A 27,950-nucleotide genomic window follows, 5' to 3' on the forward strand; every position below is an offset into this window, starting at 1 on the left:
AAAGGAATAACGATAATTTATTAGTCAATGCACAAGAGGAATTCAAAATCAATAGAAGGCTTTAATAGAGAGAGAGAGAACATGAGCCGCCTGTTTGGTCAAAGTTCAAATCACGACGAACATCGATCTATGGCATGAAAAAAATAAAATAAATCACTCGGTACATTGCACCTCGACTGGGAATCAACCTTCGCCAGAGACTCGCGGCTCACTGCAATCCTTGCACGATCCACCAACCCCACTGCAAACCTCTGTTACCTACACGCCGAATCGCGTGCGGACTCACCGCTACTAGAATGCCGCCAAGCTCAAATCACGCTCAGAGGTCACCCACGCGGTCAGCATTTATTGTCATCATCATCATCGTCGCTTGGGAGGGGGGGGGGGGATAAAATACCTACCAGTTTGTGAGAGGGCAATAAACTGGGTGTCCTAGGAGATGTTGACTACCTCGCCTGGTACGCAGGAGGTCGTGGGTTCGATCCCGACCCAGACGCCTGCTGCTGCTCGATGTTTGTAGTTTGCGTGTTCTCTCAAAAATAATCGCAGTGACGAGATGTTGAATCCCTAGCCTGGTACGCAGGAGGTCGTGGGCTCGATCCCGACCCTGACGCCTGCTGCTGCTGTAGATTTGTAGTTTGCGCCTCTCTCTCTCTCCCTGTGTGGGTCGCGTGAAAATTGTCACCGGGTTTCCCCCTCCACGTTGACAATCGGCGTCAGGGCGTTGAGGCACTTGGCTGCTGCTAAACATTTCCACGTGGTGATGATGATGATATCAGTCACTTCGTTGGTCTATTGTTTGTGATAACCAGATCACTTTTGAAGAAGAGCTACATAGCTAAGTAGTGGGCCTGACCTGGTGAAATAAAAGTGTAATGCATGATCCCCCACTGCCACATGAATGTGGATTTTTTTTAAGTTAATGCCAAATGTGAACTTAACATCTTTTTACCAACAATTGTGATGTTTTTTTCAATGCACAAACTCCACGGTTTGCGTCGTGAAACAGTAATCTAAACTATTTTTTTTCATTTTACCGTGTGGCTATTTCTAGCAGTTGCAAAACACTCTAAAACGCGTGATGCCGATTCTAAACGTGGAGGGGGGGGAACCGGAGGGTCCGGAGAAAAATCCACGCGACCACCACGGGGAAAAGAGAGGAAGATCCACCCACACTCCAAATACACAGCAGCAGGCAGTGTCAGTGTGGGGCTCAAACCCACGACCTCCTGCATACCTGGCGAAGTAGTTAACAACTCGCCACTGTGATGAAGGTGATGATGAGACACCCACACTCCAAATACACAGCAGCAGGCAGTGTCAGTGTGGGGCTAAAACCCACGACCTACTGCATACCTGGCGAAGTAGTTAACAACTCGCCACTGTGATGATGATGATGAGACACCCACACTCCAAATATACAGCAGCAGGCAGTGTCAGTGTGGGGCTCAAACCCACGACCTCCTGCATACCTGGCGAAGTAGTTAACAACTCGCCACTGTGATGAAGGTGATGATGAGACACCCACACTCCTAATATACAGCAGCAGGCAGTATCAGTGTGGGGCTCAAACCCACGACCTCCTGCACACCAGGCGAAGTAGTTAACTCGCCACTCTGATGATGATGATGAGACACCCACACTCCAAATACACATCAGGCAGTGTCAGTGTGGGGCTCAAACCCACGACCTCCTGCACACCAGGCAAAGTAGTTAACAACTCGCCACTGTGATGATGAGACACCCACACTCCTAATACACAGCAGGCAGTATCAGTGTGGGGCTCAAACCCACGACCTCCTGCACACCAGGCGAAGTAGTTAACAACTCGCCACTGTGATGATGATGATGAGACACGCAAACTCATAATATACAACAGGCAGCGTCAGGGTTGGGATCGAACCCACGACCAGGCGAGGTAGTTAACATCTCGCCACGATGATGATGATGATGAGACACGCAGATTCCAAATAACAGGCGTCGTCGGGGTCGGGATTGAACCCACAGCCTCCTGTATACCAGGCGAGGTAGTTAACATCTCGCCACTATGATGATGAGACACGCAGATTCCAAATAACAAACAAGCGTCGTCGGGGGCGGGATTGAACCCACAGCCTCCTGTATACCAGGCGAGGAAGTTCACATCTCGCCACTATGATGATGATGAGACACGCAGATTCCAAATGTGCAACAGGCGTCGGTCGGGGCCGGGGATCGAACCCGCGACCTCCTGCGAACCAGGCGAGGTAGTCAACATTTCAGAGCCACCACAGGCGCCCCCACACACCGGCCACGATACAGCAAGGGGATGTCGTGACGGAGAGCGATCCACGTCCCCCCCCCCACCCCCCCGGCTCGAGACGTGGCCGGGGAGGCAGAGGTGGGCTCGGTGGTCAGAGGCTCCGAGGCCGGCAGCGCACGAGTTCCTGGGTTCCAGTCCGGGTTCCGGGTCCGGGTTCCAGTCCGGGTTCCGGGTCCGGGTTTCCAGCGCCGAATCCGATTCAGCGCTTCATTAGTCCCCGAGTCCAGCTACTCGAGAATTAAAAAAAAATAAAAAAATATCGCCGTTCCTCGCCGTCTCCATTTATCTCGCTCTCCCCCTGTGGCTTGGCAACTCGCGGTCGCCAACGCACTTTGGCGAGCCTCGAGATGGCGAGAAGACGAACCGGGGGGAAACAAAAACAAAAACTCACGGGCGACGTTTTCAGGGCAAATGAGCAAGGGCCGCTGCCCGAAACGTCGGGCAGTGTTTTGTAGTTATTGACGGGGGGACGCGTGTTGTTGTTGTTGTGCTGGAGCATAGCCGCCGCTGCCAACAACGCGGCAGCAGCAGCAGCGTCACCAAACAGCTTGTCCACTACTACCGGTGATGGTGATGATGGAGGCTGATGATGATCACGATGAGGATGATGATTGATGGATGATGACGACAGTGAAGGTGATTATGATGATCACGATGAGGATGATGGTGCTGATTGATGGATGACAGTGAAGGTGATTATGATGCAGGATGATGATGGTGATGACTGATGGATGATGATGGCAGTGAAGGTGATTATGATGGAGGCTGATGATCATGATGATGATGGTGATGCTGATGCGTATAACGGTTCTTGCCCATTGAAATCCCAGTCGTGACGATGCTTGATGACGATGAGAACCAGGATTGAGAATGACGTCGTTGTTCTTGTTGTTGTTGATGCCGAACTCAATACAACACTTGAGTTAAAATAATAATTCTTGGTTCTTTCGGTAAAGTCACGTAGAAGGGAAACAATAAAATAAATATATACAGTGAGGGAAAAAAGTATTTGATCCCCTGCTGATTTTGTACGTTTGCCCACTGACAAATAAATGATCAGTCTATAATTTTAATGGTAGGTTTATTTGAACAGTGAGAGACGGAATAACAACAACAAAATCCAGAAAAACGCATGTCAAAAATGTTATAAATTGATTTGCATTTTAATGAGGGAAATAAGTATTTGACCCCCTCTCAATCAGAAAGTTTTCTGGCTCCCGTAACGAGCTGAGATTAGGAGCACACTCTTAAAGGGAGTGCTCCTAATCTCAGCTTGTTACCTGTATAAAAGACACCTGTCCACAGAAGCAAGCAATCAATCAGATTCCAAACTCTCCACCATGGCCAAGACCAAAGAGCTCTTCAAAGATGTCAGGGACAAGATTGTAGACCTACACAAGGCTGGAATGGGCTACAAGACCATTGCCAAGCAGCAACAGTTGGTACGATTATTCGCAAATGGAAGAAACACAAAATAACTGTCAATCATCCTCGGCCTGGGGCTCCATGCAAGATCTGACCTCGTGGAGTTGCAATGATCATGAGAACGGTGAGGAATCAGCCCAGAACTACACGGGAGGATCTTGTCAATGATCTCAAGGCAGCTGGGACCATAGTCACCAAGAAAACAATTGGTAACACACTACGCCGTGAAGGCCTGAAATTCTGCAGCACCCGCAAGGTCCCCCTACTCAAAAAAGCACATATACATGCCCGTCTGAAGTTTGCCAATGAACATCTGAATGATTCAGAGGACAACTGGGTGAAAGTGTTGTGGTCAGATGAGACCAAAATGGAGCTCTTTGGCATCAACTCAACTCGCCGTGTTTGGAGGAGGAGGAATGCTGCCTATGACCCCAAGAACACCATCCCAACCGTCAAACGTGGAGGTGGAAACATTATGCTTTGGGGGTGTTTTTTTCTGCTAAGGGGACAGGACAACTTCACCGCATTAAAGGGACGATGGAACGGGGCCATGTACCGTCAAATCTTGGCTGAGAACCTCCTTCCCTCAGCCAGGGCATTGAAAATGGGTCGTGGATGGGTATTCCAGCATGATAATGACCCAAAACACACGGCCAAGGCAACAAAGGAGTGGCTCAAGAAGAAGCACATTAAGGTCCTGGAGTGGCCTAGCCAGTCTCCAGACCTTTATCCCATAGAAAATCTGTGGAGGGAGCTGATTATTCGAGTTTCCAAACGTCAGCCTCGAAACCTTAATGACTTGGAGAAGATCTGCAAAGAGGAGTGGGACAAAATCCCTCCTGAGATGTGTGCAAACCTGGTGGCCAACTACACGAAAACTCTGAACTCTGTGATTGCCAACAAGGGTTTTGCCACCAAGTACTAAGTCATGTTTTGCAGAGGGGTCACATACTTATTTCCCTCATTAAAATGCAAATCAATTTATAACATTTTTTACATGTGTTTGTCTGGATTTTGTTGTTATTCTGTCTCTCACTGTTCAAATAAACCTACCATTAAAATTATAGACTGATCATTTCTTTGTCAGTGGGCAAACGTACAAAATCATCAGGGGATCAAATACTTTTTTCCCTCACTGTATATGAAATAATAAAATTCTAACGTTTCGACTGCAACACAAGCAATCATCAGGTGTGAAAACCACAACAAGAAAATTTGAAAAAGTGGCGTTTTTTTTTACGTTAGCACCACGGAGAGCGATTTGACAGTTTGTTCAGATGGACGAGTCCATCTATGTTTGGAAAAGAGGGGGGAGACGAAAATAATGGATGTGGTCTGAAAGCCACTGTAAGCGTGAACAAAACAATTAAGACCCGAAATGGATTATCAAATTCTTCCAATGATTGCTAAGCCAGAATCAATCTTCTCGGTTGAAATTGTCTCTGTGTTTGTATATGTGGATAGCTTCAAGAACGAATCTCTCATAGTAGCCAGATGGCTTGCAAAGAACCTCTGTCTTGGAAGCCATCTGGCTACCATGAGAGATTCGTTCATGAGGCTATCCACATATACAAACACAGAGACAATTTCAACCGAGAAGATGGATTCTGGCTTAGCAATCATTGGAAGGATTTGATAAACCATTTCGGGTCTTAATTAATTGTTCACGCTTATGGTGGCTTTCAGACCGCATCCATTATTTTCGTCTCCCCCCTCCTCTTTTCCGAACATAGATGGACTCGTCCATCTGAACAAACTGTCAAATCGCTCTCCGTGGTGCTAACGTTAAAAATAACCCGCCACTCTTTTCAAATTTTCTTGCTGTGGTTTTCACACCTGATGATGCTTGCTTGTGTTGCATTCGAAACGTCGTGATAATTTAATTGTTTTATATGTTTATTATTTTATTGTTTCCCTTCTACGTGACTTTACCGAAAGAACCAAGAATATGGATCCCTGCAGTCACGAAAACTTTAAATCAAAATTATAATAACTTACATCACACGACCGTCTTTAAAACTTTTCCCACGCACCGCTTAAGAGAACAAACATTTCCAGATCGATCACGCAACGGATTTACGGGGGGATCACCGCGCGACTATGGCCTGTGCTGTACACGCTCCTGGCACCCGACAAGGCAAGTGAATTGACATTTCACCAGGCAAGGCCCCACCACCACCACCACCACGACTGGGCTGCTAGGTGACCCTTTTCCAGAAGCGACCCTGCCCATCACAAATGATGACGATGATGACGGCTCAACGGAGTGGCTTCATCATCATCACGTGGAAATTTTTCAGCAGTAGCCAAATAGCTCGAAACGACGATTACCAAGTGTGGAGGGACACTGCTAAAGCGGTCGGAACTTCGGACACGCGTGTCCATCGCGTGTCCACTTCATCAGAACATTTTATCCGGGCTCTCCCGATACCGCGGTAACGTCGGAGGGCGCGAGGCGACGGCCGACAGAGCCCGCCGTCCCTCGGGGGTAAAGGACAATCGGGGGGCGACGGCCCCGGGCCCCTCGCTTTGGGGGGCCGCCCCCTCCAAACCCACCCCGGGGCTCTTCGACTTCACGGTCTGACACCGTGAAGTGGACGGGCCCCGACGTGGGCGGCGATTGTAAAGTGACGAGCTGGCGTGGGGATCGCTCTCCCCTCGAATGTTTCCCGGCGGAGTGCTGCTGATGCAGCGATGGACATATCGGGGGCACGTCTATCAATCAGGTGGCGACTTTATTAGCAGGCCGTGTCGGGGGTGGTGGAGGGGAGCACGACAAAGACAAAGTAGAGAGCAGCAGCGTCTACGAAGGCCGGCACGGTGGCACGCGAGGGGGGGTGGGCGGCCAGCGACACGCCTGGCCGCCTTTGTCTCCCCGGTGGCGACGTTCACGACGCACCGCGCCGGGTACTCCTTTGAGGCCGAGTCGACCCAGGGGAGGCCCAGCACCGGCTCGGATGAAATCGCCACAGGTGTTGGTGGCCTCGAGCGGGACGCGAACCTCAGCTCGTGAACCTCGGCTCGTCAACCTCGGCACGTGAACCGGGTTCGTGAACCAAGCTCGTGAACCTCAGCACGTGAACCTCAGCACGTGAACCAAGCTCGTGAACCTCAGCCCGTGAACCGGGCTCGTGAACCGGGCTCGTGAACCGGGCTCGTGAACCTCAGCTCGTGAACCTCGGCACATGAACCGGGCTCGTGAACCTCAGCTCGTGAACCTCAGCTCCTGAACCTCAGCTCGTGAACCTCAGCTTGTGAACCGGGCTCGTGAACCTCAGCTCGTGAACCTCAGCTCGTGAACCTCAGCTCGTGAACCGGGCTCGTGAACCTCAGCACGTGAACCTCAGCCCGTGAACCGGGCTCGTGAACCTCAGCTCGTGAACCTCAGCTCGTGAACCTCAGCTCGTGAACCTCAGCTCGTGAACTGGGTTCGCAGCGCTGCCGCTCGACGCCAACCCCAACACCCCCGCCCGCCGCGCCATTGGCCGCCTCCGACCCAACGAGTCCACGGTCTACGCGTCGCCCCCTAGGTTCGTGAGGAACTGGAACGAGGAAAGTATAGATATATAAACTTGTTTACACAATCATCAGCCCAACCCAAACACGTTTTAAACGGTGGGGGGGGGGTGTGGTGTCAATAATCGCGATGACAAACATCCCCCCACCGGCCCCCGCTCCGCTCTTTTTTTTTTATTGTCGGTAAAGTGCACGGGGCGAGCGACTGGCGCGGTTGAAATCACGCGGGGAAATAAAGAATTGCCTCCGCTTAAGCAGGCCAGGCCCAGGCCCAGGCCAGGCCCAGGCCGGGGCGGTGGTGGCCGCAGCAGTGTTGGAGGCAGTCCACTCGGGACAGACGGCGCCCCAGAGGAAACAGCGCGGCCCGCGCCGGTCGGCCTCCGTCCAAATGACGACTCGGCGTTACCGTGTTAGCCACGATTATAACAATTTATGCATATGCATGTGTTGATAATGACGACGACGACGATGATGAATGGGGGTTTCCGTTTGCTGAAGGAGGGAGCGTCTGCGTGGAGGCATCCGTTAATAACGAGCTTTACAGCTCATCGGATTCCACCAGCAGCACAAGTGTAGAGGAGTAACAGCCGCGTGTTGCGCGCGACACGTGGCTGCACGGACAAAGCGCCACCTAATTCGGGGGCCAAGCGGTTGTGGACGCCGACACCGGAGGTGTTGCCAGGGAGACCGCCAGGGTCCGTTAATGGGAATCCGGGCGCAGGCCTGGCGGGGCTAAAAGAGACACGGGGGAGGTCTTGGACAATTGTCGGGGGAGGACGTAAGGTGTGCATGAGCGGAGCAGGGTTGGTCGCTGTTGCTTCGCCGCCACAGCTCAAGCTGTCAACGCACCACGACGCGTCGCCGGGCGGGTGAAGGTTCATCTCCCCACCCCCCCCGCCCGGGACAGACGGGCGAGCGGGTCTGAGGCAGTGTAGGCGAGGGCAGCGGTGGAGTGCGATGAGCTGGTTTGCGTGCCGAGGAGCTGTGCGCGAAGCCTCCGCGCGAGATGCTGCTGTGTGCAGGTTAAGCGAGGGTGGGCAACAGGTAAAGGTAGCAATGGGAGTGCCTACAAACTGGTGCAAAAATTAGGTGAATAACGTGTAAGCGGGTGACTTGTTGCGAAGTGTCAGTCTGAGTGATTTTCAACGACGCTACGCAAGTAGCATCCCGATTCGGATTCTGAGAAACTTTTGTCAACTTTTGACCCCCGCGTAGGTAATTCAGCGCTTACCGTCAAACGGAATTTTACTTTACCAGGCGAGGCACCACTTAGCGAGCGATCGCCCAACGAAGTGGCTCATCATCGTCATCATCGTCGTCGTCATCGTCGTCGCGTGGAGAATTGTAGCTAGCGGGCAATGAATCTCAACGCGCGACGTTGTGTCTAAACGCGCGCGTGCACGTTTGTTGAACTTCTTTCTCGCCGTACGTATGCAGGTGTGGGAGGGGGAGGAGGAAGAACTGAATACGACAAAAAAAAATGCGGAGGGGAAAAAAACCCGGAGAGACCCGGAGGGAAAATCCACGCGGTCACCACGGGCCGGACAGAGGCGCAAACTCCCAACGTGAGAGCAACAGGCTTCGCCGTCGGGGTCGCAAATTGAGCCCACGACCTCCTGCGCACCCGGCGAGGGAGGCAACATCTCGCCGCCACACTTGCCGCTGCCCCACGGTTCGCTCCCCCCACCCCCCTGCCGGCAACAGGTAACAGAATTTGCTCGAAGTCGTTTTGGGCGCTCCCTCGGGAACTCAATTATCCCGTCCAGTCCCACCCCCCCACAGAACGGGCTCCCCCACGACGTCCGGCAAACGTTCACCGTGGGGGGGGGGGGTGGCGCCGATGGTGCCGGGGGGGGAGGGGGGGGAGGGGGTGCCGGCGAGGACCAGCGAGCCCGGCGCCGCCACCTCATTGCCAGAGAGTCTCCGTCTCTCTCGCACGCGTTCACTCCTCTCTCCGCTGACGGCAGTCACGGTGGGGGGTGGGGTCACGGTGGGGGTGGGGGTCACGGTGGGGGGGTCACGGTGGGGGGGTCACGGTGGGGTCACGGTGGTGGGGAGGTCACGGTGGGGTCACGGTGGGGGGGTCACGGTGGGGTCACGGTGGGGTCACGGTGGGTCATGTGTCCCTGTGACTCGGAAAGCCGCGACTGCTGTGATGTTTGTTTCTTGTACAATAGCCGCTGCTGCTGCCACTGCTGCTCCTGCTGCTCCTGCTGCTGCTGTTTCTGATGCTGCTCCTGCTGCTGTCGTTGCTCCTGATGCTGTTCCTGCTCCTCCTGCTGCTGCTGCTGCTGTTCCTGCTGCTCCTGCAGTCATTGCTCCTCCTGCTGCTGCTGTTCCTACTGCTCCTGTTCCTGCTGCTGCTGTTCCTACTGCTGCTGTTCCTACTGCTGCTGTTCCTACTGCTGCTGTTCCTGCTGCTGCTGCTGTTCCTGCTGACGTCATTGATCCTTCTGCTGCTGTTCCTACTGCTGCTGTTCCTGCTGCTGCTGTTCCTGCTGCTGCTGTTCCTGCTGACGTCATTGATCCTTCTGCTGCTGTTCCTACTGCTGCTGTTCCTGCTGCTGCTGTTCCTGCTGCTGCTGTTCCTGCTGACGTCATTGATCCTTCTGCTGCTGTTCCTGCTGCTGCTGTTCCTGCTGCTGCTGTTCCTGTTCCTGCTGCTGCTGTTCCTGTTCCTGCTGCTGCTGTTCCTACTGCTGCTGTTCCTGCTGCTGCTGTTCCTGCTGCTGCTGTTCCTGCTGCTGCTGTTCCTGCTGCTGCTGTTCCTACTGCTGCTGTTCCTACTGCTGCTGTTCCTACTGACGTCATTGATCCTTCTGCTGCTGTTCCTACTGCTGCTGTTCCTGCTGCTGCTGTTCCTACTGCTGCTGTTCCTGCTGCTGCTGTTCCTGCTGCTGCTGTTCCTGCTGACGTCATTGATCCTTCTCCTGCTGTTCCTACTGCTCCTGTTCCTGCTGCTGCTGTTCCTGCTGACGTCATTGATCCTTCTGCTGCTGTTCCTGTTCCTGCTGCTGCTGTTCCTACTGCTGCTGTTCCTGCTGCTGCTGTTCCTACTGCTGCTGTTCCTACTGCTGCTGTTCCTGCTGCTGCTGTTCCTGCTGCTGCTGTTCCTGCTGCTCCTGTTCCTGCTGCTCCTGTTCCTGATGCTGTTCCTACTGCTGCTGTTCCTACTGCTGCTGTTCCTGCTGCTGTTCCTGCTGCTGCTGTTCCTACTGCTGCTGTTCCTGTTCCTGCTGCTGTTCCTGCTGCTGTTCCTGTTCCTGCTGCTGCTGTTCCTGCTGACGTCATTGATCCTTCTGCTGCTGTTCCTGCTGCTGCTGTTCCTGTTCCTGCTGCTGCTCCTGCCGCTGCAAGCGCTCCCAGGCTGCGAGTCTGCGTGCCGGCAGGAGGCACGGCTCCAGGGTGGCGGCGGCCTCGTGGACTCGCCGCTGGAAGCGCTGGCGGTCGCGAGCCATCGCCTCCCAGGGGCCCGGGCGAGCGGCGCGCAGAGCGAAGTCCCACGCGAAGAGGGGACGCACGCGCACGCACGGGGAGAACCGCACCTGTCGGAGAGAGACGCCCGCACACAGACGTATACAGGGCAGCACCTGTGAAGGCCGGCACAGTGCACGGGCGGGCGGGCGGACGGGCGGGCGGCCAGCACCACGCCCGGCCGCCCGTCTCCCCTAGCGGCGATGCTTACCACGCACCCGCGCCACGTACCGATTTTGAGGCCGAGTCGACCTAACGGAGAGCCAGGACCGGTTCGGATGATCGTCACCGGCGTTGGTGAGCGTGAACCCCAAGCGTCACGGAGAGACGCGCAATGCGCGCAACGCGCTCGTGAATGGAGCAGGCCACACAGCCCCCTGTAGGACCGCAGAGCTCGGGGGGAAAACTGCTGGCTGTGATTTCCCTGCGCATGCGAATCCATCGCCTCTCTCTCCAAGAGTGTCCAACAGCTCGCACGTACGAGCACGCACGCATGTACACATGTACACACGTACAAGCGCACACGCACGTACAGGCGCACACACGCAGGCAGGTACACGAACGTAGTGGGGAGGGGGGTCACAGAGAGCAACCACGAGCGGGAGCAGGAGGAAGTCGCACAATGCGTGGATGTTGATGTTGTTGTTTTTTAGAGCGGCGGTGGCGGCGGCGCAATGTAACAATGAGAAAGCGCGCACACAGACACACACAAGTACACACACACATACAGGCACACACACAAGTACACACACACATACAGACACACACAAGTACACACACAAGTACACACAGACACACACACAGACACACACAAGTACACACACACACAGACACACACACAGACACACATACACACACACACATACAGGCACGCACACACAGACACACACAAGTACACACACACACAGGCACACACACACACAGACACATACAGGCACGCACACACACGGACACACACAAGTACACACACACACAGGCACGCACACAGACACACACATACAGGCACACACACACACAGACACACACAAGTACACACACACATACACACACACAGACACACACATACAGGCACACACAGACACACACAAGTACACACACACACATAAAGGCACGCACACACACAGACACACATAAAGGCACGCACGCACACACACAGACACACAAGTACACACACACACATACAGGCACGCACACACACATACAGGCACGCACACACACAGACACACACAAGTACACACACACATACAAGCACGCACACACACAGACACACATACAGGCACGCACGCACACACACAGACACACAAGTACACAAACATACATACAGACACGCACACACACAGACACACAAGTACACACACATACAGGCACACACACAGACACACAAGTACACACATACATACAGACACGCACACACACAGACACACAAGTACACACACATACATACAGGCACACACACAGACACACAAGTACACACATACATACAGGCACGCACACACACAGACACACAAGTACACACACAGACATACAGGCACGCACACACACAGACACACACGCAAGCACCAGAATGGAACGGCGAGAGATCCCATTGTTGTAAGCCGTTCACCCTGATGACTGTGTGTGTGTCACTTTGTGTGTGGCGCTGTGTGTGTCACGCTGTGTCACTGTTTGTCACTGTGTGTCACTATGTGGCGCTGTGTGTGTGTCACTGTGGCGCTGTGTGTGTCACTGTGGCGTGGCGCTGTGTGTCACTGTGTGTGTCACTGTGTGTGTCACTGTGTGTCACTGTGTGTGGCTGTGTGGCGCTGTGTGTCTGTGTGGGACTGTGTCACTGTGTGTGTCACTGTGTGGCGCTGTGTGTCTGTGTGAGGCTGTGTCACTGTGTGTGTCACTGTGTGGCGCTGTATGTCTGTGTGAGGCTGTGTCACTGTGTCACTGTGTGGCGCTGTGTGTCTGTGTGAGACTGTGTCACTGTGTGTGTCACTGTGTGTCAATGTGCGCCTGTGTGTGTCGCTGTGTCTGTGTGTGCCACTGTGTGGCGCTGTGTGTCTGTGTGAGGCTGTGTCACTGTGTGTGTCACTGTGTGGTGCTGTGTGTCTGTGTGAGGCTGTGTCACTGTGTGGCGCTGTGTGTCTGTGTGAGGCTGTGTCACTGTGTGGTGCTGTGTGTCTGTGTGAGGCTGTGTCACTGTGTGTGTCACTGTGAGGCGCTGTGTGTCTGTGTGAGGCTGTGTCACTGTGTGGCGCTGTGTGGTGCTGTGTGTCTGTGTGAGGCTGTCACTGTGTGTGTCACTGTGTGTGTCACTGTGTGGTGCTGTGTGTCTGTGTGAGGCTGTGTCACTGTGTGTCATTGTGTGTCTGTGTGAGGCTGTGTCACTGTGTGTGTCACTGTGTGGCACTGTGTGTCTGTGTGAGGCTGTGTCACTGTGTGTCACTGTGTAGCGCTGTGTGTCTGCGTGAGACTGTGTCACTGTGTGTGTCACTGTGTGGCGCTGTGTGTCTGTGTGAGGCTGTGTCACTGTGTGTGTCACTGTGTGGTGCTGTGTGTCTGTGTGAGGCTGTGTCACTGTGTGTGTCACTGTGTGGTGCTGTGTGTCTGTGTCACTGTGTGTGTCACTGTGTGTCACTGTGTGGTGCTGTGTGTCTGTGTCACTGTCTGTTTCACTGTGTGTGTCACTGTGTGTGCCACTGTCCGGGCGTGGTAGTGTAACGGTTCGCGCGCTGCACTACGAACCTGGCGACCCGAGTTCGATTCCCGCTCACGGCCAACACCAGTCACGGTCCTGGGCCTCCCCTAGGTCGACTCAGCCTCAAATAAGTACCTGGTGTGGTGTGTAAACATCGCTAATGGGGAGACAAAGGCGGCCGGGCATGGTGCTGGCCACCCACCCCCTCGCGTACCGTGCCGGCCTTCAAGGCTGCTGATCATTAACAGCACTTGCCCCAACGATCTGTTAGAGACTACACGGGGGATATTTGTATTTGTGTGACCACCCAGTCGCTCGTGTGCTGTGCCAGCCTTCATAGGTACTGCTACCCGCTCACAGCATTTGTTAAAGCTATATGGGAGACGTTGGCTTATGTCTGTACATGTATGAAAACCAGTAACAGTAGCGTCAAGATTGGCCTCTGTGGAGGCACAGGCTCGTGAAGAACGCTACCGGGCGAGTGCCAGGCTAGGTGCACTGTGAGGCTACCGCGCGGCTGGAGGCAGTCGCCCTCCTCCAGCAACGGCGTAGGGCGGAGGAGCGACGCTCACAACAACGAGCGGAGCGCCGCGTGGATAAAACGCAGAGAGTTGGCACAGTGGGTGCATCGGCCGATCATCTATCAACCCATGGCACCTGCTGGGTCTGTCCCCCTCAAAGCCCAGCAAGCCTGGCACAGGAGCCGTGGCGATGTCACCGCCACTTCGTGATGAACGGTGGTTGTTGTGGTTGTTGTGGTTGTGGTTGTTGTGCGAGTGTGACCGTGTAATTAAGCACTACTTACACGTGCACAAGCCCTGTTCATTGTTCATCCCGTGTGAAGTAGGCTCTGGGCTGGCTCTCACGTGAATAATCTGTTGTTGTTGTTGCTGCTCTGGTGAGGTTTTGCATGTTCCCACCCTGCGATGGTCCTGTAACCGCCACCACTGCCAACGCGACTTGGACTGTGCTCTACGCATCTCCATGCAACTCAATTCAAATGCATTGAAAGGGTTTTTGTTTGGGTCGCATCGCGCAAATAGAAATGTGGTGTCGCTAAAACCAGCCGCCACCACCCGACACTGCCAATCAGTAGCGAGGCTTGCGTCACGTGAACACGACGAGCACAACTTAGTGACCGATTCAGCACTCACCGGTCGTTGTGTGTCAGAAAGTAAAATTGTAAACGTTGCTGTGCGTTTAGTGTAGTGTATAGTAGTGTATAGTGTAGTGTATAGTAGTGTAGTGTATAATAGTATAGTGTATAGTAGTGTAGTGTATAGTAGTGTATAGTGTATAGTAGTGTATAGTGTATAGTAGTGTAGTGTATAGTAGTGTAGTGTATAGTAGTGTAGTGTATAGTAGTGTAGTGTATAGTAATGTATAGTGTAGTGTATAATAGTATAGTGTATAGTAGTGTAGTGTATAGTGTAGGGTATAGTGAAGTGTATAGTAGTGTAGTGTATAGTAGTGTATAGTGTATAGTAGTGCAGTGTATAGTGTAGTGTATAGTAGTGTATAGTGTAGTATATAGTAGTGTAGTGTTTAGTAGTGGTGTATAGTAGTGTAGTGTATAGTAGTGTAGTGTATAGTAGTGTAGTGTATAGTGTAGTGTATAGTAGTGTAGTGTATAGTGTAGTGTATAGTAGTGTAGTGTATAGTGTAGGGTATAGTAGTGAAGTGTATAGTAGTGTAGTGTATAGTAGTGTAGTGTATAGTAGTGTAGTGTATAGTAGTGTAGTGTATAGTAGTGTAGTGTATAGTAGTGTGGTGTATAGTAGTGTATAGTAGTGTAGTGTATAGTAGTGTAGTGTATAATAGTATAGTGTATAGTAGTGTAGTATATAGTGTAGTATATAGTAGTATAGTGTACAGTAGTGCAGTGTATAGTAGTGCAGTTTATAGGAGTGTAGTGTATAGTAGTGTATAGTGTAGTGTATAATAGTATAGTGCATAGTAGTGTATAGTGTAGTATATAGTAGTATAGTGTATAGTAGTGCAGTGTATAGTAGTGTATAGTGCAGTGTATAGTAGTGCAGTGTATAGTAGTGTAGTGTATAGTAGTGTAGTGTATAGTGTAGTATATAGTAGTGTAACATATAGTAGTGTAGTGTATAGTGTAGTGTATAGTAGTGGTGTATAGTAGTGTAGTGTTTAGTTTAGTATTTAGTCGTAGTGTAGTGTTTAGTGTAGTGTTTAGTAGTAGTGTAGTGTATAGTAGTGGTGTATAGTAGTGTAGTGTGTAGTGTAGTATTTAGTTGTAGTGTAGTGTATAGTAGTGTATAGTCGTGTAAAGTCATGTAGTGTATAATGTCTTGCTTAGTAGTGTATAGTGTAGTGTATATACCCTCAGCAACATTTACAATTCAATCACGTGGTGGCGTTACGCCGGTGATGACAACGACCACAACCAGCCGCTGAGTCAGGCGATTTTTCCAGAATGTCGCAATTTTAACCGCGAATCTCCCGCGTAACTCGATTCAAATAAACTCCTCGCATGGACAGATGGTGCCACCGTATTCAGTCGATCATCGATTATCCGGCTGTCAAAGGCCGACCCGGCAAAACCGGCAAAAACCTCACCAAACGCTGTAACCCAAGTCTGGCGAGCGGCAGCTCTGTATGCACGTGACCATAAAAGGGTCGCTCTGATTTCGGTGTTAAATATTATATGCGACATTATACACTACACACAACCTAAACAATTGAAATACTGCACATGGATACATCACCCCGTGATGCAGGGTCTTCGAGAACGGACCGGTAACTACGCTACAGTAAATACGTTACTATATTTACTGGATATTTATGTTTATAAGCATACATTCATTTTTGTATATTTTGACGTTTATTTGTGGCAATCTCAGGTCGCAAAATCATTTGAAACACTAAAAAAAAACCACGACTCAAATTGTAAATGTTGTGGATTTGCTCTCACACACACACCGGTGGGCTGAAGTAGTCACTAATTGGGGCGTTGTTTAAGTGACAAACCTTACTGGCCGTGTCGGGTGGTGGAGGGTTACGACACATTTATACTTACGTGATATAAGCCAAAAACCTTGATTATGAACCTACAAACATAATGTCATCGAATGAAAGTGCAAAAATAAGCTACGTTAAATAATAATGATGAGTGATTATCCGGCGTTTAAAAAATATCCGGCGCCCCCTCTCCCCCCACGAAGCCACCGGATAAGCGATGATCTCAACTGTGCATATCAAACTAAACATCACCAGAGTTAACACGGTGATGATGGTTTAGATTGTATGACTATGGAAGCATCAGGGTGATGATGATGGTGGTTAAGATAATGATGTGACTGTGTAAGCATCACGATGATGGTGGTGGTTAAGATAATTATGTGACTGTGTAAGCATCACGATGGTGGTGGTGGTGGTTAAGATAATGATGTGACTGTGTAAGCATCACGATGGTGGTGGTTAAGATAATGATGTGGCTGTGTAAGCATCACGATGGTGGTGGTGGTGGTTAATATAAGCATGTGACTGTGTAAGCATCACGATGATGGTGGTGGTTAAGATAATGATGTGACTGTGTAAGCATCACGATAGCGGTATAGATAGATGATGACGACGATGCTGTAACTGCGTGTAAGCATCACCGACTGATGACCGTGATGATGATGATGCTGTTGCTGTTATTGAGTCAACACGGCAGTAGCAGGAATGTAACAATGACTCAGCGGTGGTTCTGTGCTGATCTACGCGCAGGCTAAGCACCCCAACCCCACCTGGTAACGCAGCAATGATGACACCTCATGGAAACACAGCCAAAACCCCCCACCCACCTCCACTCTAGATAATTGTTTTGCCCTGTAAATGTCCAAATGAGAAGCCACTTTGTTGAGATGTTTTATTTGTGGCAAGTTCGCTTCTGAAGAAGAAGTTAAGAAGTTAACACTAGGACGGGGATGGTTTAGCTCTGCACTTTGCTTGGGCGATCTCTCTCTCTCTCCTACCTTTCATATAGTTTGCATTCCTATCGTGTTTGTGTGTATTGTGTTCGTTTGTATTCTTCGCAGTCTTTCGGTTAAGGTCACGTAAGATGGGTTAAAATAAAATAACAAAGAACTCGGACGTTTCGATCGCAAACAAAAGCGGCCATCATCACCACCACCACCCTTTTTCCTGGTGACGACCGCTACTGTGTTGCGATCGAAACGTCGGGGAGTTTTTTTGTTATTTTATTTGAACCCATCAGTCACGAAGGCTTTAAGTCAACATTTATTGTGTTTGTTGCTGAAACGTTCTAACCCCGTGCCCCCCCCCCCCCGATTGGACGTCTGTGAACAAAAGAGCTTCATAGCTCATCGGATTCCGCCTCCTGCAGTCGACATACAACGAATTCTGATCCACCCCATAACACCTCGATACTCGGGCCATGCGCTTCTCAAATGCAAATTGAAAACTCATTCCTCTTTAGAACTTGTGTCTTTGCGTTCAAGGCTGTAGGTCACCCACGACCCCCCCGGATCCCCAATCGATTAGCGCCGGTTGCCCACGTACAGGGACATTGGTGCAACAACAACACCAACAACAACAACACCAACAACACCAACAACAACAAATCGTAGCGGCCTCGTGGGATGGCGGGCATACAGCAGAACCCGTGGTAATGACCAATCAACGGGCCCGCATAGAGCTCAACGTGTAGTGTATAGTAGTGTCATGTAATGTTTGGTTTAGTGGATAGTGTAGTGTATAGTAGTGTAGTATATAATAGTGTGGTGTATAGTATATAATAGTGTATAGTATAGTGTAGTGTATAGTAGTATAATAGTGTAGTGTATAGTGTAGTGTATAGTAGTATAATAGTGTAGTGTATAGTGTAGTGTATAGTAGTGTCATGTAATGTTTGGTTTAGTGTATAGTGTAGTGTATAGTAGTGTATAGTATATAATAGTGTGGTGTATAGTATATAATAGTGTAGTGTATAGTGTAGTGTATAGTAGTATAATAGTGTAGTGTATAGTAGTATAGTATATAATAGTGTGGTGTATAGTAGTGTATAGTATATAATAGTGTAGTGTATAGTAGTGTATAGTGTAGTGTATAGTAGTATAATAGTGTAGTGTATAGTGTAGTGTATAGTGGTATAATAGTGTAGTGTATAGTAGTATAATAGTGTAGTGTATAGTGTAGTGTATAGTAGTATAATAGTGTAGTGTATAGTAGTGTATAGTATATAAGTGTAGTGTATAGTGTAGTCTATAGTAGTGTATAGTGTAGTGTATAGTAGTATAATAGTGTAGTGTATAGCTTAATGTATAGTGTAGTGTATAGTAGTATAATAGTGTAGTGTATAGTGTAGTGTATAGTAGTATAATAGTGTAGTGTATAGTGTAGTGTATAGTTTACTGTATAGTGTAGTGTATAGTGTAGTGTATAGTAGTATAATAGTGTAGTGTATAGTGTAGTGTATAGTAGTATAATAGTGTAGTGTATAGTAGTATAATAGTGTAGTGTATAGCTTAATGTATAGTGTAGTGTATAGTGTAGTGTATAGTAGTATAATAGTGTAGTGTATAGTGTAGTGTATAATTTACTGTATAGTGTAGTGTATAGTAGTATAATAGTGTAGTGTATAGTTTACTGTATAGTGTAGTGTATAGTAGTATAATAGTGTAGTGTATAGTGTAGTGTATAGTTTACTGTATAGTGTAGTGTATAGTAGTATAATAGTGTAGTGTATAGTGTAGTGTATAGTTTACTGTATAGTGTAGTGTATAGTAGTATAATAGTGTAGTGTATAGTGTAGTGTATAGTTTACTGTATAGTGTAGTGTATAGTAGTATAATAGTGTAGTGTATAGTGTAGTGTATAGTTTACTGTATAGTGTAGTGTATAGTAGTGTATAGTGTAGTGTATAGTAGTGTATAGTGTAGTGTATAGTGTAGTGTATAGTAGTATAATAGTGTAGTGTATAGTGTAGTGTATAGTTTACTGTATAGTGTAGTGTATAGTGTAGTGTATAGTAGTATAAGTGTAGTGTATAGTGTAGTGTATAGTAATGTAGTGTATAGTGTAGTATAATAGTGTAGTGTATAGTGTAGTGTATAGTGTAGTGTATAGTGTAGTGTATAGTGTAGTGTATAGTGTAGTGTATAGTGTAGTGTATAGTGTAGTGCCTCCATAGAGTGTAATGTGTTCACTTATTCCCCTGTTAATGACGGGCTGTTGTAGGTTCAGTAAATATTAATGCATTCATTGATTAACCACGTTTCTTTTAATATTATATTATATTTATGTTGTTAGCATCTTTATGTATTAATAGGCTTTGTTTTTACGTTACAAAGTAAGTTTTTTGGGTGAAAAAGGTGTAACTTTCGATGCCATCTGAACTAATTAAGCCTTTAACGTGCATTACCCTATAACCGGCTTAACGCCAAAATAACTTAACGACCGCTTTCGCGGGCCCAATTACCGTCGTTCAGAGCAGGCCTTCTCCTGGAGTCGGCTCGTAATGGATCTGTGGGACCACCCCCATGTAGTTGGCCCATAATGGCCGTGTCGTATCCACAGAGACGACACTAAAAATACTGTCGCCAGCGATGCATCTCTCCCTGTCCCTCTCTCCGCGGGGGAGGGCTCAGAACGGCCGATTGAGCCAGCACTGTCGCAAAAGGTGGATTCAAGCCCTGGGCCTGGGTGGCTGTGCCAGGAGGTGGTGGGGTGGTCCATCATGGCCATGGCGGGCAAGGAACCAGAATCGCCGGAGATCCTGGGTGCACAAAAGCCCCGATTCTGGATGTCTCGCTCAGGGGGAGCAAAGAACCACCGGGCAACGGGACGCGCTCGCACGCACGGACGAGGAGAACCTCGCCTGCCAGAGAGACAGAGAGATAGGGAGACAGATTCTCTTGAATCTATTTGTTATACCATTTGTTTTTATTTAACTGCTAAGGCCCACCACAGAGTTGCCTTGTAGCTCTTTTTCAGAAGCAACCTGGCCATCAACAAACGATAGCTCGGCAAAGTAGCTCGTCATCATCGTGCGGATATTTATCGTGGCAGCAAAATACTCGAAATGTGCAAAGGCGTTGATTCTAAATGTGAAGGGGAAGAAACCGGAGGACCCAGAGAAAAATCCACACGACCACGTGCAGAGACAGAGACACACAAACTACAAATACACAGCAGGCGTCAGGATCGGGTTCAAACCCATGACCTCTTGCACACCAGGCGAGGTAGTTGACATCTCGCCAAAACGGTGCCCAAACAGCGAGAGAGAAAGCACAAGAGACGGAGAAAGAGCGAGAGAGAAACAGCGCGAGAGAGAGACCGAGACAGAGAGAAACAGGAGAGAGACAACACAATAGAGAGACAGAGAAAGAGACTGGATAGAGACAGAGCGAAATAGAGAGAGCGAGAAAGACAGAGAGAGACAGAGAGAGACAGAGAGAGACAGAGCGAGAAAGACAGAGACAGAGAGAGACAGAGAGAGACAGAGAGAGACAGAGCGAGAAAGACAGAGACAGAGAGAGACAGAGAGAGACAGAGCGAGAGAGACAGAGACAGAGAGAGAGAGACAGAGAGAGATAGAGCGAGCGAGACAGAGAGAGACAGAGCGAGAGAGACAGAGAGAGACAGAGAGAGACAGAGAGAGACAGAGCGAGAGAGACAGAGACAGAGAGAGACAGAGCGAGAGAGACAGAGACAGAGAGAGACAGAGACAGAGAGAGACAGAGCGAGAGAGACAGAGACAGAGAGAGAGACAGAGCGAGAGAGACAGAGACAGAGAGAGACAGAGCGAGACAGAGCGAGAGAGAGAGAGAGACAGAGCGAGAGAGACAGAGACAGAGAGAGAGACAGAGAGAGACGGAGCGAGAGAGACAGAGAGAGAGAGAGAGACAGAGAGAGACGGAGCGAGAGAGACAGAGAGAGACAGAGCGAGACAGAGCGAGAGAGACAGAGCGAGACAGAGACAGAGAGAGACAGAGACAGAGAGAGACAGAGACAGAGCGAGACAGACAGAGAGAGAGACAGAGAGAGACGGAGAGAGACGGAGAGAGACAGAGAGAGACAGAGACAGACAGACAGAGACAGAGAGAGACAGAGACAGAGAGACAGAGACAGACAGAGAGAGACAGAGCAAGGGAGACAGAGAGAGACAGCGCGAGAGAGACAGAGAGAGACAGAGAGAGACAGAGAGAGACAGAGAGAGACAGAGACAGAGAGAGACAGAGACAGAGCGAGAGAGACAGAGCGAGAGAGACAGAGCGAGAGAGACAGAGCGAGACAGAGCGAGACCGAGAGAGACAGAGACAGAGAGAGACAGAGACAGAGCGAGACAGAGCGAGACAGAGCGAGACAGAGAGAGACAGAGAGAGACAGAGCGAGACAGAGACAGAGAGAGACAGAGACAGAGAGAGACAGAGAGAGACAGAGACAGAGAGAGACAGAGACAGAGAGAGACAGAGCGAGACAGAGCGAGAGAGAGAGAGAGACAGAGCGAGAGAGACAGAGACAGAGAGAGAGACAGAGCGAGAGAGACAGAGACAGAGAGAGACAGAGCGAGACAGAGCGAGAGAGAGAGAGAGACAGAGCGAGAGAGACAGAGACAGAGAGAGAGACAGAGAGAGACGGAGCGAGAGAGACAGAGAGAGAGAGAGAGACAGAGAGAGACGGAGCGAGAGAGACAGAGAGAGACAGAGCGAGACAGAGCGAGAGAGACAGAGCGAGACAGAGACAGAGAGAGACAGAGACAGAGAGAGACAGAGACAGAGCGAGACAGACAGAGAGAGAGACAGAGAGAGACGGAGAGAGACGGAGAGAGACAGAGAGAGACAGAGACAGACAGACAGAGACAGAGAGAGACAGAGACAGAGAGACAGAGACAGACAGAGAGAGACAGAGCAAGGGAGACAGAGAGAGACAGCGCGAGAGAGACAGAGAGAGACAGAGAGAGACAGAGAGAGACAGAGAGAGACAGAGACAGAGAGAGACAGAGACAGAGCGAGAGAGACAGAGCGAGAGAGACAGAGCGAGAGAGACAGAGCGAGACAGAGCGAGACCGAGAGAGACAGAGACAGAGAGAGACAGAGACAGAGCGAGACAGAGCGAGACAGAGCGAGACAGAGAGAGACAGAGAGAGACAGAGCGAGACAGAGACAGAGAGAGACAGAGACAGAGAGAGACAGAGAGAGACAGAGACAGAGAGAGACAGAGACAGAGAGAGACAGAGAGAGACAGAGACAGAGAGAGACAGAGACAGAGAGAGACAGAGAGAGACAGAGACAGAGACAGAGCGAGACAGACAGAGAGAGACAGAGACAGAGACAGAACGAGACAGAGACAGAGACAGAGCGAGACAGACAGAGACAGAGAGAGACAGAGACAGAGACAGAGCGAGACAGAGACAGAGCGAGACCGAGAGAGACAGAGCGAGACAGAGACAGAGCGAGACAGAGCGACAGAGACAGAGCGAGACAGAGCGAGAGAGAGACAGAGAGAGACGCACGCAAACAAGAACCCAGCCGTAATCTCACGACCCCATCGCCACCACTCACCGTTTTCCGCGTGCGCGTCGCAGCTGGCGTGGCTCCCGGCTCTCCGCCCCTCACGTCGCCCCCTCCGGAGCCGGGAATTCCCCCTCCTCCGCCGCTGCCAGGGCCTTCGCGACGAGTCGGCGTTTCGGAAGCGGAGGCCTCGGGCCGGGCGCCGTCCGGCTCGTCGAGCCACGCCCCTCCCGTCCGCCGCTCCCGTCCGAGGTTCCCGGCGGCGGCGGCGGCGGCGGCGGACGACTCGCCGGGGAGGCTCTCCCGCGCCGGACAATCCCGGTCCGCGGCGGGCACGGCGTGCCGGGCGGCGGAGGGCTTCTCCGGGGCCTCGGGACCGCGCAGGGCGACCCGGCCCACCGCCCGGCCGTGGCCCGAGCCGGCCGGCTCCCCGCCACCCCGTCGCGCGCCGCCCGTGCACGCGGTGAAGTTGAGGAGGTCGTAGGGATCGCCGGCGGTGCGGAAGGCGTCCCACAGGCGCCGCTGGGTGCAGTCGCCCTCCGAGCTCCAGCTGGTGTCGCTGCCGAAACCGTCGTCGGAATCGTCGTCGTCGTCGGAATCGTCGTCGTCGTCGGAATCGTCGTCGTCGTCGGAATCGTCGCTGGCTCGCTGAAGGCCGAGGATGATGGCGATGTTGCGGTTGCGGCAACGCGGCGGCGACGGCGCTTCGGCGCCGCTCGGTTTCGCGCCGACGAAGCTGCCGGCGCCGCCGGCGGCGGCGGCGGCGGCGGCGGCGGCGGCGGCGGCGTGGGGGGGCGAAGCGAAGTCCTCCGACTCGAGGCTGTTGAACGCCGAGTCGCCGCGCGGCGACGGCGCCGCCTGGCAGAACGTCGCCACGGCAAGGTGGACGGGCCGCGACGACGTGCAGGGCCCGGCCACGACCACGAAGGGCGCGAGGAAGTCCAAGCCGGCGTCGTCGTCGTCGTCGCCGTCGTCGTCGTCGTCGTCGTCGTCGTCGTCGTCGTCGTCGTCGTCCTTCTCAAAGTCAACGTTGCTGCAGGCGACGCTGACGGCGCTGTCGCCAGCGTCGCCAGCGTCGCCACATTTAAAGTTCACGACGATAACTTCACCACCGTTGTCACCGCCACCACCGTCTGCTCCTGCAGCCAGAGTCACAACGCCCGAATCGCCACCGCCTCTGCCGTCATCTCCTCGCTTAGTCCTGACGCCGTCTTCGCCATCATCGGCGGCGCCATCGCGGTGAACATTTCCATCGCCGCCGCCGCCGCCAACTCTCACCACGCATCTTCCAGTCGCTTCACAGTCAAAAACACCACCGCCACAGCGGTGTTCACCACCGGCACCATCTCCACCACCACTCGGGCACCCACCCCATTCACCCCAAACGCCGCCTTCGCCGCCGCCGCCGCCGCCGCCGCCGTCATCGCCCTCTCGACGTTTGCGGCAAAACTCGCCGCGCTGCTTAGTCGACGGCGGCCCCCCAGCAGAGTCCACCGGCGGCACGGCGGCCGTGGCGGCGCCGGAGCCGCGAGGGCCGCGAGCGAAGAGGTAGGCCCAGAAGAGGAGCCAGCGCAGGGCCCGGGCGGCCGGCCCCACCACGCGGGAGGCGAGCCCCCAGGTGGCCACGGTCCACTCCAGCGAGGGGGCGGCGCCCGCCATCCCTCCCCTCCTCCCCTCCGCCTCGGCACGCTCGGGCAACGCCGTTGCAACCGGACGCGGCTCTGCCGGCCGTCGCGAGCGCCCGGATGTCGCCGATTCGCCCTCCGGCAAAACGCCCAGCGACACACACACACACACACAACCCCCCCCAACCACCGGACCACCGACCGCCCCAAACCTCCGCCGGGAACCCAACCGCACCAGCGCTCACCAACCCACCCGCTCACGTCCGGGCGGCAATGCCACGAAGAGCGGCGGCAGCGGCGGCCACGGAATCGAACTCGCTCGCGAAGGCCGGACCACCGCGGAGGCCGGCGACGCTCGGAGGCTCGTAGGCGCTGGCGTAGGCTGCGGCCGCTTTCTCGGCCGGCATCCTCACGTCGGCGTCATTGCGAGCGGGCGTGCGAGCGGTCCTCCCGGCGGAGCGACGCGACGGAGCCTCGCTCGGGAGAATTCGGACGGCGATCGACGACGGGCCTTGCCATGGCCGCTTGAGCAGCGCAAGACGGGGAAGCTGCTGCTGCTGCTGCTGATGCTGCTGCTGCTGCTGATGCTTGGGCCCGATTTGAAGGGAGCAGCAGGGGTCGGTAGTCGGACAAGCGGAGCCGCAGGACTCGAGGCAGGCCAAGGCAGCGATGTGGGTTAAATATAGCAGATAGTACGCGTAATGGTGGGCGCAGCTGTGATGCGAATAGTGAAAATGCATTAAGGATGGTTTGCTGTTGTTCAAGGCCGTGATTGAACCAATCGCCGGAGCACTCAACCTGTTGGGGTTCTGTCGGCTCTAAAAGAATGTCATCGTGCAGAAAAAGTTCCGATGATCCGAAACCTAACAACCACACACGGAAGAAGACGGAAGTTAGAATTAGAGATGTGAAAACCCCCCACGGCGACTCGCGCCATAAACGAAACTACGAATGAGCAAAACCCAGGCGGTCCACATAAGGCAGAAGCAGCAGCATTAGTATTGGCACTTCTGCATTCCGCCCGGCAATTATCATTGTTAAGCTATGGCGTATGAATTGAATGGAACATCGCACGTGAAATAATAAAAAAATAACACTTTACGGAATGTCGGTCAATACGAGTAACGTCAAAGTTAACAGCAGCGTAAGTAACCTAAGTGTTATAGCCACAACAGTACTGAGCTGAGCAACGCCTGATGAAGCTAGTTGTGATTGCTGGCGAAACGTCGTACTCAGATTGTAAATGTTGTGGCTTGGCTCTCCAACACACAGCCGGTGTAGTGTTGTACTATTACACTACACTATACACTACACTATACACTACACTACACACTACACTATACACTACACACTACACTATACACTACACACTAGTACTGTACTAGTATACTACACTATACACTACAATATACACTACACTAGTACTGTACAAGTATACTCCACTATACACTACACTATACACTGCACTCTACACTACACTAGACACTACACTATACACTAGTACTGTACTAGTATACTCCACTATACACTACACTATACACTACACTATACACTAGTGCTGTACTAGTATACTCCACTTTACACTACACTATACACTACACTATACATTACACTACACACTACACTATACACTACACTATACACTACACACTAGTGCTGTACTAGTGCACTACACTATACACTACACTATACACTAGTGCTGTACTAGTATACTACACTATACACTACACTATACACTACACTATAAACTAGTACTGTACTAGTAACGAATTGGCACGTTCTGCTCAAAGTGACAACCCTCACTTTAAAAAAAAAACAACTATATTATGGGCAATAAAAATAGATTAACATTCCTATTCGACGAAAACGCAGCACAGGCTCAACAATACAACACTGTCACGTTCCAGCCGAATGTGATTAGCATTAAACACGATACAAATATAAACAACAGGCACAGCTGTATAAAGTAGCGAGTGTGCTTGAGCGTTCACAACGTTAAGGCTCAACCGCCTGCGAATGCTCCACACACGCGAGGCTCACGCGTTCACGTTCACCTCGTGCATGAAGACATTCGCCTACGAAGAAGACAAATTGTTGTCGTTGTTGTTGTTATTATTCTTCTCAGAAAGTGTCCACCACACAGAAGGCAACCAGCAGACCATCTGCTAGTCACCACGACCCACGGCCACACGGAGAAACACGCGTGTGGCTCGCGTCGAATGTGCCCACAGTCTGTAGCTACGACGACGCGATCGAGTTAGAGATCATTTAACGCGAGCCGGCTACATACAGTATGTGGGGCTTAATTTTTTTGTTTTAGCAATTAACTTAAAGCCGAGGCCTGGCGTCTCTCACCCTCTCGCTCGAAGCCCGCCGCTTGCCTAGCCGGGCCGCCGGGCCTCCGCGTCTGAAACTCGGCGCAGCGATCTGAGTTGGCCTACTGGAACAGTTTACGCGGTGGGCCTTGGGGATGACCATAAGACGCGGCTGCTAATGATGATCAATAATAAAAAAACGATGATTAATAATGATGATGATGACAGCGAGAGCGGAGCTGCGGCTAGCGACGATTGTTAAAGCGGCGTCGAGGCGGGAATGAAACTCGTGAGGGCCGAGGGCCGTGACCGGGGCTGCCAATGCCGTGTCCTGATTGGTCCAGAGCGCGCAACGTGACGGACGAAAGTAACTGCTCACTATCAGCGGGGGGTCGCAATAACGTTCCTGAGGGGTTGGTAATAATAATGATGATTAATTCAATTTTGATTTAAAGCTTTCGTGACTGCAGTAATTCATATTCTTAGCTCTTTCGGTAAAGTCACGTTGAAGGGAAAGAATAAAATAATAAAAAATCTAGATGAAACATTTTTATTGCTTTATATATATTTTTTATTGTTTTATATATATTTTATTGTTTCCCTTCAACGTGACTTTACCGAAAGAGCTAAGAAAAATTATGAATTCAGTTTTCTGTTTATTTTCAGTTTATTTTGGTATAGCCCTGTGAGCCATTCGGCTCTTGAATCGGGTGCAACCACAACAAACAAAAAAACAAAAACACGAACAAGAAAAACATCTTAGTGACTATGTGTGACTGTGCAAACAGAATTATCCATGAAAAAAAACCCAGCAAAGTATTCCTGAAAAAAGCACCGTACACCAACGCTGTGTGCAAAAAATCCCAGTGGGATGCAAGTCAAACAACAACAAAAAGACAACTTAGATTAAGGCCATCAGTCTAACTCCGTACGACAACAAAACAAACATGTCCAAACCAAAAAAAGTTTTCGAAATCACCAAAAAATAAAGCCATAATTGCAACGTAACAGTGATCACAGGGACTGTGACCACATTTTTACAATAAACTACGTAAATTAACATGTAACACCAAATCCTAGAGCCATAGCTGGCTGCATGAGTTACTCCACAACAACAGAAGCATCAGT

At 51.1% G+C, this 27,950-nt stretch overlaps 1 protein-coding gene across 3 annotated transcripts; it reads right to left on the minus strand.

Annotated features, from left to right (window-relative positions):
- LOC142923417 (uncharacterized) lies at positions 1-27,170 on the minus strand. 3 transcript variants are annotated; one of them, XR_012940753.1, is made up of 4 exons: positions 26,863-27,170; positions 22,934-25,370; positions 7,001-10,788; positions 1-6,959 (listed from the first exon to the last, which is right to left on the minus strand). XR_012940753.1 is itself a non-coding variant. In XM_076064508.1 (3 exons), exons 2-3 carry the CDS (start codon positions 24,539-24,541, stop codon positions 10,531-10,533), a joined length of 1,866 nt encoding a protein of 621 aa, XP_075920623.1. In that variant the 5' UTR covers positions 24,542-25,370; positions 26,863-27,170; the 3' UTR covers positions 1-10,530. The 3 variants fall into 3 exon arrangements, 2 of the variants coding, with proteins under 2 accessions (XP_075920623.1, XP_075920624.1); XM_076064508.1 differs by having other exon boundaries at positions 1-10,788; XM_076064509.1 differs by lacking the exon at positions 26,863-27,170 and adding an exon at positions 26,562-26,852 and having other exon boundaries at positions 1-10,788.
- Positions 27,171-27,950: the final 780 nt, after the last annotated feature.

This window comes from Petromyzon marinus, unplaced genomic scaffold (assembly GCF_048934315.1).
Source record: "Petromyzon marinus isolate PM22_M1 ecotype Great Lakes invasive population unplaced genomic scaffold, UKy_Petmar_22M1.pri1.0 PM_Scaffold_5, whole genome shotgun sequence".
NCBI lineage: Eukaryota > Metazoa > Chordata > Hyperoartia > Petromyzontiformes > Petromyzontidae > Petromyzon > Petromyzon marinus.

Coding starts and splice junctions, on each gene's coding strand:
- LOC142923417 (XM_076064508.1), bottom strand. CDS start 24,541: ATGGCGGGCGCCGCCCCCTCGCTGGAGTGGACCGTGGCCACCTGGGGG. Junction 10,789..22,933: donor CGACGCGCACGCGGAAAACG/GTGAGTGGTGGC, acceptor TCTCTCCGACAG/GTGCGGTTCTCCCCGTGCGT.